A 12,259-nucleotide genomic window follows, 5' to 3' on the forward strand; every position below is an offset into this window, starting at 1 on the left:
TTGTACGTTTTTCAAAATGAACATATTCTACAAATTTTGGAACTAAAAAGGTTTGTTTAAAAAATTTATGGACTAATTGCACACATACTTTAAAATTTGAGACTAAAATGATCCGTATTTGGAGGAGTAGGTGAACGTACTCGCGAAGGAAATGATCTTTACATGGAAATGAAAGAATCCAGAGTAATTAATGAAGAAAATATTGCAGAATCAAAAGTGGCTCTAGTCTACGGTCAGATGAATGAACCGCTGGGAGCTCGTATGAGAGTTGGTTTAACTGCCCTAACTATGGCGGAATATTTCCGAGATGTTAATGAACAAGACGTGCTTCTATTTTTTAAACCTTAAAATAGAAAAAGGACAAATTACAAAGACCACTCCTGAAGTATGATGGTGGTTGCAATTGCACCCTCAAACTTTTATTTGTAAAGATTGGGCCCCCAAACTACTAAAAATATTAAAATTGGACCATTAAACTTACAATAATGGTAGAAATTAGACCCACAAAGGATAAAAATCAAACCATCAAATTTATACAATTATGTAAGTCTGAAGATTCAATTTTAACTAGTATAACCTTGAGAGCTCAATTTTTTAAAATCGAGAGAGTATAATTCCAACTATTACCATACTTTAGAGGTTATTTTTGTAATTAAAAAAAAGAGAAGAATAACCACGTGGGTAAAGATGTGATGCATACATGGATGGCCATGCATGATTCTCTCGACTACCGGTGGGCATGACGCAGCACCACGCTTAGTCCCCAAGGCGAGAGGAAAATATCAGTGCCACGTAAGCAGCCAACTTAAGCCTAGAGCCCTGCTAAAGATCTGTCATATCTTCCCTCCTCTCTCTCCATCTTTCTCTCTCTTCTTCTGAACAAAAACACAACCGCTGAAAAACAATTCAGTGAAAATTAAACAAATATTTAAAATCACAATCTCAGTTTTTACAGTGATTTGTTGATTCGGAAGTTGCTTATTCAAGAGCTCCTTCAACTGAAAAACTTCCAGGTTTCTGTATTTTTCTTTTAATTTTTGGCCTTTTCCTTCTGTGTTCTTGATGTTATTCTGGTGATGTATCGCTCATAGTTTGTGATTCTGAATTTCTGATCCATGTTGAGATTTCTATACCTTTTTTTTTTCCGTTGAATTAGAGCTCATCTGCTTCCGTAATGAAGATTTTATGACAATCTTTGGTTGTATTAATTAATTTCTTCGTGTTTGTTTATTTTATTTTGTAATTTTTGTCTTATTTCGGTTCATGTAGATAAATTTTTGGGTTATTTGTTTCATATTTTCAGTATTGTTTTGTTTCATGATGTTTCCTCTGATTTTATGGCTTTCTCTTAACAGAAATCAGGTTTCTGCGTATTTTTCTTGTAACTTTGAAGACGTTGGTGGCTTTGGCACAGATTCGAAAGGCAGGAAAAATTGGAAGTATTGAGCTGGTTATATCATAGGTCATAGTTGTAAATTTTCTTTGAAGGAGCTGTCCCAGTTGCCTTAATTTTCATTTTATTTTTGTTTCAATTTTGGTAATCGAAACTGGGTGCCGATTTGGGATGTTGAGTTACGATATTTTGATTCTTGACTGGTAGCGGTGTGTTGAATGTTAAAAAGCTTGAGGTTCATCTTTTGGATTGTTAGTGAGAGGCTGGCGAAACCTGTGGACTGCTCCCAGTGAATATTTAAGAAGTAGACTATTTGTTGTTCTCTATGATGGCTAGTTCATCTGAAAGGTGGATAGATCGTCTCCAGTTTTCGTCTTTGTTTTGGACTCCGCCTCAAGACGAGCAACAAAGAAAAGTGAGCCAAGTTTCTGTGCTTCCATCTATTTTTTTAGAATCCATTCATTTTTAAAAAATCTTATTTGCCTTGTCAATGGTTTTACTTTTGTTTCTAATTGTGCAACCTGGGAAAATGGTTGGTTCTTGAAACTTGCCCATTTCGAGCTATTGATAAGGATGAAATACAAATGATTGCTATCTGATGTGTTCATATAATTTATAATTTGTTTTACAGAAGCTTCACTCTCTTTAATATATTTGTATACATGTGGAACGCAAAAACAAATGATTATGAAATGACTGTCATTTTTCTCCATCTTCTGTTGTGGGGTTATCAGTTTGCACGGTTTCTTTGGGATTGTTGGTTGATTTCTTTTGGACTTTATTGGGTGCGGAATAAAGGCTGTTCAGGGGATGTGGGAGGAGGTGCTCCTTAATCCGCCTTTTTGTAATAAAGGCAGTCTTGTAGCATACTAGTTTCTTTGCCATCTTATGGAGTATTTGGCTTGAGTGTAATAATATAAGATCTTCATACCTCTTTGTATGTGTTTGCCACAGGGCCTTTTTGTGATTAGAACTTGGTTTGATTTTGTTGGATTGGAGTTCCTTTCTGTAGTTAGTTATTGGGCTTGTTTTTTTGTATGGCCTTGCTATTTTTTTACTTTTCTCAAATTAAAGCTCAGTTTCTTATCAAAAAGAAAAAAAATGTCAATTTTTTTCTTCATATTTCTGTACTTTTTCCATGAAAAATAAACAGTACCAATTTTACGTTATTCTTAATGTGGTAAACTTTTGTCAAGAGCTTTAATATATGAGATTCAACTTTCCCTTTTAATCAAATTATATTCATAACAACGGTAACTAACATGTGCTCTTTACACCTTGGCTTTTAGGCTGAAATCACTACATATGTGGAGTGCTTGGGTCAGTTCACATCGGAACAATTCCCGGAGGATATTGCAGAGGTTTTCCCATACCCATTTTCTACTCAAATATTCTGTTATTCAGAAACATACTCAATAATCATACTGATATGGATGAGAAATCTGAAATTTTGTGGAGACTTGGGAGATTTAGTGTTTAGGAGTGTAGCTTATTGATGTGTACTCTTGCTGCAGTTAATACGTAGTCATTATCCATGGAAGGAAAAGCGCCTTATTGATGATGTCTTGGGTAAGGGCTAATCTGTCTTGTCATTAGTAGTTTAGTGATCATTTCATTGCCATTAAATATTCTATGCATGAGTACTAAGTAATTGACTTTTACTGTTGAAAACAATGTCCAGCAACTTTTGTTCTTCATCATCCGGAGCATGGGCATGCTGTTATTCTTCCAATTATATCTTGTATTATTGATGGTACTATGGCGTATTGCAAGAGCGGTTCTCCCTTTTCGTCTTTCATATCCTTATTCTGCCCCAACACAGAAGTGAGCTTAAATGAGAATTTCCTACTTTGTCTCTTCTCTTTTGAGCTTGGATTAGATTCAGAAATGTGTGTTGCCTCACATATATTGTTTTCTCCAGCATGATTATTCTGAACAGTGGGCTCTGGCATGTGGTGAGATATTGAGAATTTTGACTCATTATAATCGTCCCATATATAAGACGGAACAACAAAATATGGAAGGAGAAAGAAGTGGTTGTGATAACCATACAACAACCGGTGACTCAAGTGATGTGCCACCCAGCCAGATGCCTTTGAATCAGGATAGGAAGCCTTTAAGGCCTCTATCTCCATGGATTACTGACATATTGCTTGCGGCGCCTCTAGGTATCAGAAGTGACTACTTCCGTTGGTGAGTGGTTATGTTACAAGTTTTACTATTTACATCAATAAATGTAGTAGGACTCAGGAGGTTAGCAGTATGTAATCACTGAAACCAAATTTTGAATTCACAAGTACTTTAATGATCTATAATATAGGATCATATTTATTTCTTCGGACTCATATCTATCTACAAGTACTGAATAGTGGCAAGGTAAGGTAGAGTTTAAGCCTCGGACTCGGATCTAAACTTATTTGTAGTTCCAAAGAGTTTAAATCCATCTAATGCTGTTTTAACTGTCAAAGTCAATTAATGCTCTAAACACAATCTTATTGGTCTTTCTGTTAGATTTTTTCACCTGACCTTACAATGGTTTTACATCCAACAGGTGTAGTGGCGTTATGGGAAAATATGCAGCTGGAGAACTAAAGCCGCCTACAACTGGTTTGCCCATTACCCTTTTAACCAACTGAATAAATTTTATTTATTGATGTTACGTTTTTTTCATTAATGCATGATATAATATTATCATCCATATTGAGACAAGGGATTCACAATGCTATATATATATTTTTCTCTCTTAGCTACATCTCGTGGGTCTGGAAAGCATCCGCAACTTGTACCGTCAACTCCAAGATGGGCTGTTGCTAATGGTGCTGGTGTTATATTAAGTGTATGTGATGAAGAAGTTGCTAGATATGAGACTGCCACGTTGACGGCAGCAGCTGTTCCTGCACTTCTACTTCCTCCACCAACTACAGCTTTAGACGAGCATCTAGTTGCTGGGCTACCTGCTTTGGAGCCTTATGCACGTTTATTTCACAGGTCGAATTCTAATTCGGAAGAAAGAAACGAATGAAATTATTGAATCTTTTCAACTTAGCCTCAATGGCATACTCATGTATTTTTTACTTAGGTACTATGCTATTGCTACTCCAAGTGCTACTCAAAGACTTCTTCTTGGGCTTTTAGAAGCACCTCCTTCATGGGCTCCTGATGCACTTGATGCAGCTGTTCAGCTTGTAGAACTCCTTCGGGCTGCTGAAGACTATGCATCCAGAATAAGAGTAAGCTAGTTTTAGTGGCGTTTCTATTTTTCTTGACATAATTTCTTTTTCCTTTTCAGTCTCTCGAAATTATTTACTTCTGTTGGACATTTAGGAGGAAGAGGGAAAGGTAGAAAAGAAGAGGAAAAAATGGCAAAAATTAATGTCAACAAAGAAAAATTGCTCAATTTTTTTTTTTTTTTTATCAAAATCTTCTAGGCCGAGAATATTATGTTATGCCCAAGTAGGCTGTAAAAAATTGCTCTCACCAATATTCTTAGTTAAAATCTTAGTCATGTGATAAAAATAAATTTTGAGTGGACATTATAATGAGAATATTCACAATCTTGAACCACTCCCACACCATGATGTCCTAAGGATGCTTAGCAGTGGGCAGCCTTTCATTACTTAAACCAACTAGTTCGTATTTCCTTATAAAAGCAAGCCACCCAACCAACGTAAGGAAAACAGAAATTGAGAATAAATTTTAGATTTGTTGGTTGATTCTCCAATGTCAACATAGTTTGTGTATCGAGTGATTTTGATAATCTTTTCTTCAGTTGCAAGCTAATTTAGACAAATAAAATTATGTCATTCTCTTTTTTGAATTTCTGCTTCATATGTTGGATGGGAAAGAACAGATTTGCCAAGAATTTTGTAAACTACATAAAACAACATTATGGTCTTGTTCTTTAATTTGCAGACTTCTTGAGAGTCTTAAGATTAGACCAATGTAATTAAGCACATAATAGACTAATTTTATTAAAAAAATATGGTACCCATCCATAACTTCATTGAACCCAACTGCAGGGTTTGTTCCACTCAAGAAAAGATTTAAATGTTGAAGTGGTATAGATATGGTTCGTCTCGCATGCTTGCATAGTTGGTAAACAGGTATACATAGTTATTGAATTACGGGAATTATCTCCAGTAAATGGAAAAAGAATTACATGCTGACTGTAATTGATTGGTTAATGGATTTCCTATGTGTTTCTTTTCCTTTTATTTTTCTATGGATAATATGATACAATAGAAATCGTTAACTACTTCGTCATGTTCCCGTTTCATCTTTATCTTATTGGATTTTTCTTTACTGCAGCTTCCTAGGAACTGGATGCATTTGCACTTTTTACGTGCCATAGGAACTGCAATGTCAATGCGAGTAGGTATTGCTGCTGACGCTGCAGCAGCACTACTTTTCCGGATACTCTCCCAACCTGCATTGCTTTTTCCTCCTTTGAGGCAAGTCGAGGGAGCTGAAATTCAACATGAACCATTGGGTGATTATATATCATCCTACCAGAGACAGGTACATATAGATCAACCCTGAAGAGCGGACTGCACTCACACAAAACTATAACTTGGGATGTTAAGAATGTTCTTGTGTTCCAATTATAGTTTCTAACATTCAAACTATATTGGCTTATGCCAGATAGAAGTTCCAGCAGCAGAAGCAACAATTGAAGCAACTGCCCAAGGGATTGCATCCATGCTTTGTGCCCATGGCCTAGAAGTTGAATGGAGAATCTGTACCATTTGGGAAGCTGCTTATGGCTTGATTCCGTTAAGTTCTTCTGCAGTTGATCTTCCAGAAATTGTCGTCGCAACACCGCTACAACCTCCCTTATTATCTTGGAATTTGTACATACCACTTCTTAAGGTCCTTGAATATCTTCCTCGTGGCAGTCCATCTGAAGCATGTCTAATGAAGATATTTGTTGCTACTGTAGAAGCAATTCTTCAAAGAGCATTTCCATCCGAGTCTTCAACAGAGCGTACAAGGAAACTCAAATATCTTTCAGGAAATGGTTATGCCTCTAAGAACCTTTCTGTATCAGAGCTTCGGATGATGGTTCACTCTCTTTTCTTAGAATCATGTGCTTCTGAAGAGCTTGCTTCACGTTTACTTTTTATTGTGTTAACTGTTTGCGTTAGTCACGAAGCTCAATCAAACGGACGAAAGAAAAGAAGAAGCGATAGTAGTAATTTTCAGGAAGAAAGGGTTGAGCCAAGTCAAGACATGTCCAGAGAAAGAAGAGAAACAAAAAGTAGGATGAATAAACAAGGACCTGTATCAGCTTTTGATTCTTATGTTCTTGCTGCTGTTTGTGCTCTAGCTTGTGAACTGCAACTATTTCCATTGATGTCACGGGGAAGGAAACGTTTGAATTTTAAAAGTTCGCAAGATGTGGCCAAGTTGGTCAAAATAAATGGATCTTTTGAACTTCAGAGTAGCATTGACTCAGCCATTCGTCATACTCATAGGATTTTATCAATTTTGGAGGCTCTCTTTTCTCTGAAGCCTTCTTCTCTTGGAACATCTTGGAGTTACAGTTCAAATGAAATAGTTGCTGCAGCTATGGTTGCTGCTCATGTTTCAGAACTATTTCGACGGTCAAGAGCTTGCATGCATGCTCTTTCTGTTTTGATGCGGTGCAAGTGGGACGAAGAAATTTACACCCGGGCTTCATCACTGTACAACCTTATTGATATTCACAGCAAAGCTGTCGCATCTATTGTCAATAGGGCTGAACCATTAGAAGTGCACTTAGTGTCTGCACCACTTTCAGAGTACTCTCGTGTATCTTCAGCAGGGCGAAAGCCAACTCAACATGATAACCATGTCTACTTCGAGACTGGACAGCAATCTATCCCGAAATGTGAAGAGTCATGCCATGTTATGGCGAAACTTTCATTTGAAAGAGCTCCAGATTCAAATGTTGACTTGGAAAATACGTTGGGCAAACGAATAGCAAGTTTCCAGTTAGATGCTTCTGAATTAGCGAATTTTCTCACAATTGATAGACATATAGGATTCAATGGATGTGCACAAATTCTTTTAAGATCAGTGCTGGCAGAGAAGCAGGAGTTATGTTTCTCTGTCGTTTCACTTTTATGGCACAAGTTAATTGCGACACCCGAAATTCAACCTAGCGCGGAGGGGACATCTGCCCAGCAAGGATGGAGACAGGTAATCTAACTGTTGCCTTCTTTCTGCCCATTGTATTTCTGGTTTAGGTACTGAGAGGTGATAAACCAGATGAATTCTTCTTCAACTGCTTCTACCAGCACAAGCAATCAACTACTCGGGGGATATTTTGATTTTTTTTTTCTAATTCAACAATATGCAAGTGGGGGATTGAACCTTGACCTCTTGATCGAGGGTATAATTATGCGAGTTGAACTTAGACTGTTTTGAATTGATTTTAAAATGGTTAAAATCACTTTTGTGATGTTCAAAATCATCCCAATTCGTGTTCTTAATCATTCAAAAGCAATTTTAGGTTTGATTTTACACTTTAAAATATTAAATTGATTTTGAATATTAAAACATATTTCAGAGTGATTTTGAATATGACAAGGTAATTTTAACCGTTTCAAAACCACATCCTTGCGATAAAAAAAGATACAGCTTCCATGCACATTCTGATGCTTATAATGTACAGTCGACTACTTATTTTAATTTTGCATGAGCGAGTATTCTGATGGACAAATACGCTTCAATTTTGTAGGTAGTTGATGCTCTATGCAATGTTGTTTCTGCATCCCCAGCAAAAGCAGCTGCAGCTGTTGTGCTCCAGGTCTATTCTCTAGTCAACTTGTTCATTGCTTAAATTTATTCCTATATCATTTTTTTCCTGTTCTTGGTAAATTAAAATGCTAATGCTGCCATCAATTTATTGAAATTGTATAACAATGAAGATTGAAGAATTCCCTATTCCATGTTGCAGAGATTTGTCGCCAGACAAAAAATTTCTTAAAAAGTTGTAATATTTTTCATGGAAATGGCGCTTGAATTAATAGCTCGAGTTTCTGGGTTTATCTCTGTTGAATGCTTCATGTATTATAGTTACTTCTATTGCTTTCTGGGATTGTCAGGCTGATAGAGAATTCCAGCCTTGGATTGCTAAAGATGATACCCAAGGGCAAAAGATGTGGAGAATCAATCAGCGGATCATCAAATTGATTGTTGAACTCATGAGAAATCACGATAAACCGGAATCGCTAGTAACTTTAGCAAGCGCATCTGACCTTCTTTTGCGTGCTACAGATGGAATGCTGGTGGATGGAGAAGCTTGCACTTTGCCCCAGCTGGAGGTGATATAGAATTTTGACCTTAAAAGTTTAACGAGCATGTTTGGTAGTGATTTTAAAATGGTTAAAACAATTTTTTAATGTTCAAAATCACTTCAAAATATGTTTTTAATTATTAAAAACAATTTAATGCTGACGTTACACTTCCAAATGTGATTTCTATACAATCAAAATTGATTTGGAAGGATTAAAATCATCATGTTTGGAGTCACTTTAAACGGGATGAAACAAAAATAATTTTAACAAAAATTACTCTCATAGGCATAAAGAGGAGGAGTTTGGGGGATAAAACCAAAGCAATCTATCCTGTGTAGAGAAGAAAAATGACAGATGGGAGGGAGGAATAATTGAACACTGTAGATAAGATACATTGTAGTTGTATTACTATGAACTTCGTTGTTTGTTGGTATTTAAATCTCTCATTTATATGGACAGCTTCTAGAAGCAACAGCTCGAGCAGTTCGGCCTGTGTTGGAGTGGGGAGAATCTGGGTTGTCCATCGCGGATGGTCTTGCCAACCTTTTGAAGGTAACATTTTTTCATGTTTCAAGTACTCGCTCAAATAAATTTCGAATTGAGGAAACTTAACATCATATTTTGACTCGTCAAATTGATTATGCCTATAAAATCAGCAATCATAACCCCAATTGTCAACGAACTGCATTTTGATAGAAATGAATTTGTCCATACAGTGTCGTCTGCCAGCTACAGTTCGGTGTCTTTCTCATCCAAGTGCACATGTCCGTACTTTGAGTACATCAGTTCTTCGCGATATTTTGCAAACTGGTTCATTCGTCTGTAGATCTACACCAAAGAACATAAATGGTGTCCACAGCCCATCCTTTCAATACCTCAACAGGGAAGCAATTAACTGGAAAGATGACCTTGAAAAGTGCTTAACTTGGGAAGCTCATAGTCGACTCGTAACCGGAATGCCCATTGAGGTTCTTCATGTTGCTGCCAAGGAATTAGGCTGCTCTATTTCTTTGTGAGATTAACTAAGGCATTGGCAACCAATTTACTCGGACGATAGGCGAGCGGCTTACGTAGAGAAATAGTAAGTATTGATTGATTCGAAACAAGCAGCTTCGTATTAGCTACTCCTAAGTTTTCTCATTCTGTTTGAGAAATAAAACCTCATAATGTCATAATAGTTCCTTATTCTGGCCAGAGGTTGGTACTTTTTCATATGATGAGATGATCATGTACAGTAACACCATGACAGGGCAACCAGCTTTCTCACCTATCTTGTTATCTTGTTGTATCTGTTTTGTATGTTGTAAAACCCTGTGTTATTTCAGTGGTTGGTCTACCACATGTAATTTGGATCTTCTTACATCAAATGAATTAGAGTAGCTTGAACTTGGCAGAGCTCCATCTACTATTATTTCAACTTTCTCCAGGAAAATATATATGTTATCTCCATTTGATTTTTCCTAATTGTTCTCAACCCGGTCGGTTTTGCAGCTATCCCAAATAAGGGTTTTAAGGTTCGTATATTATGTTCATGCCACGGTGTCAGTTGTCGGTTTTGGTGTCGTTTGATAGTTTAGTCGGAGCAGCAAATGGTTTTGGAGCAGACATGGTTATGCTCAGTTAAATCATTGAGGCCATCTATAGGAAGGCCAACCCCGGCTGCTACATGACCCCGATGTTCAGCATCCCTTTCTTTTTCGAGTTGGGACGAACACGTTTGAGCTAATCATCAGGCGAAAGCAGGCAAGTTTGATCAGAGTGACCAAGTGGGAAGGCTTTTGAAACACAGATGAAACCAGTAAGTAGTTGTGTGCACATAGGTTTTTGCTAATGAGTTGAAGGCTATAATATATGGAGTGAGTCATGTTTATATCTACTTGTGGCGCTAAAAAGTTGGGAAAAAAAAATCTTAACCAAACTAGAAGATATTTTAGTGTATTTGTTATTATATTCTTATTATTTTTGAAATATTAGAATATGGTATTCTGGCGGTGAGAAAAAAAATGTCTTTTTTCTTTTGAAACTTCGTATTAAGGTTAGTGGTTGGATTTTAAACTTTTATATTCGAATTTGAAGTTCATCAATGTGACTGGGGAAGTGGGATATATATTTAAGTTGTGCAACGTGAACATAACTCTACTAAAATATATAATCTTGATTAATCTTGATTAAAAAGTTAGATGTTTTAATCTTTTCATCCTGTGCTCACGTAAAATATAGACTTTATAATGAAAAAAAATAAGAGAGAGACAAATATATCAATAATAATAAATAATAAAAACGACAACGATGTGGAAAATATTACACTTGGCCATGGGCACAGATTTGAGATAGATAAAAAAGAAAAAGAAAAACTAAAAACTCGGACTATTTTGTAATTCTGACCTTGATTTGTAATAAAAACTTGACATTTGATATCAGTTTGGTTTGATTCCTCGTGTTTAGAATGACATTTTCCCAACGATCCTATATATCTTTGGTGAGGTGCAATAGATAATATATGTGTAATATTTGTTTCAAAAAAACATACTTTTTATTATTTTCATAATTATCATATATAATAATAATAATAAAGAAAAGGATGGTTGAATTACAATTTTAGTCCTTATAGGTTCTAAGTTTTTTTGTAAAGTTATTTTTAGTTCAACAATATGTGTGAGGGGTAATCGAGCCCTTGATCTCCATTTTTTTTTTGAAATAATGTTATTTTAATAAATAATGATAAAAATAGGGTTGAAGGAAAAATAATAACAAACATAAGGTTATAGAATTGTGGACCCGATACATGATTAAAAGAAAACATGCACCCGATCTACGAGTATTTAAATGAATCGTGGACCTAGTACACAATTTAGATAAAATTGTATACCCATAAATAATTTTAAGCTCCACATGATTGTCACATTCGAGATTTTGCTATGTCGAAAATCATGATTGTCACATTCGAGATTTTTTATGGACCCAGTTCCATAAAAAAAAATCTTTGTTTCACTATCACTTTTAGAGGTTATCATTAATCTGGCAGGATCAATTTTGGACAAAAACCGATTTAAGTGAAATAAGGAAAAAAGTGAAGAAAGGAAAACAGAGAAGAAAACAAAAGATAATGAAACTACAAAAAAAAAAAAAAAAAAAAAAAAAAAAAAAAAAAAAAAAAAAAAAAAAAAAATTGACAAACTAAAAAAGAAAAATAAGAGAGAAAGAAGGAAGAAAACAAAACAATGTAGATTGAGAAGAAAATAAGAAGCAAAAAGGAAGAAGAAGAGAAATGGTGCAATGAAAAAAAGAGAAAAAGAATGGTGAGAAAGAGAGGGAAAAGAGGAGAGATTGGAAAATTTGAGTGAATTTCTTGGGTGTTGGGAAAAGAAGAAGAGAGAGAATGCATTTAGTTATAATTGTTCTAGAAATTCAAAGTGGATTTTTCTAAAAACCACTATTCCTATGGTATTGAACATTAATGAGATGTATAAGACATGTTTGACAAGATCAATCCCATCATTCCTTTCATACACGATTTTATAAAAATCAATGGACATTCTTTTTCGTCTATACGTCAATTTGTCATTGAATTCCCTTTTTGTACCCT

The 12,259-nt window shown here is 35.6% G+C and overlaps 1 protein-coding gene across 3 annotated transcripts; it reads left to right on the plus strand.

Annotated features, from left to right (window-relative positions):
- The first annotated feature begins 831 nt into the window (after nucleotides 1-831).
- LOC120075870 (protein GIGANTEA-like) lies at nucleotides 832-10,656 on the plus strand. 3 transcript variants are annotated; one of them, XR_005481448.1, is made up of 16 exons: nucleotides 832-1,013; nucleotides 1,356-1,808; nucleotides 2,683-2,754; nucleotides 2,908-2,962; nucleotides 3,075-3,217; nucleotides 3,315-3,586; nucleotides 3,945-4,000; nucleotides 4,141-4,381; nucleotides 4,473-4,623; nucleotides 5,702-5,911; nucleotides 6,035-7,573; nucleotides 8,115-8,183; nucleotides 8,482-8,700; nucleotides 9,133-9,225; nucleotides 9,390-9,754; nucleotides 10,165-10,656. XR_005481448.1 is itself a non-coding variant. In XM_039029591.1 (16 exons), exons 3-16 carry the CDS (start codon nucleotides 1,719-1,721, stop codon nucleotides 9,687-9,689), a joined length of 3,510 nt encoding a protein of 1,169 aa, XP_038885519.1. In that variant the 5' UTR covers nucleotides 832-1,013; nucleotides 1,356-1,462; nucleotides 1,650-1,718; the 3' UTR covers nucleotides 9,690-10,090. The 3 variants fall into 3 exon arrangements, 2 of the variants coding, with proteins under 2 accessions (XP_038885519.1, XP_038885518.1); XM_039029591.1 differs by lacking the exon at nucleotides 10,165-10,656 and having other exon boundaries at nucleotides 1,356-1,462; nucleotides 1,650-1,808; nucleotides 9,390-10,090; XM_039029590.1 differs by lacking the exon at nucleotides 10,165-10,656 and having other exon boundaries at nucleotides 9,390-10,090.
- The last annotated feature ends 1,603 nt before the right edge of the window (nucleotides 10,657-12,259 follow it).

The sequence above is a fragment of the Benincasa hispida genome, chromosome 4, assembly GCF_009727055.1.
Source record: "Benincasa hispida cultivar B227 chromosome 4, ASM972705v1, whole genome shotgun sequence".
Lineage (NCBI taxonomy): Eukaryota > Viridiplantae > Streptophyta > Magnoliopsida > Cucurbitales > Cucurbitaceae > Benincasa > Benincasa hispida.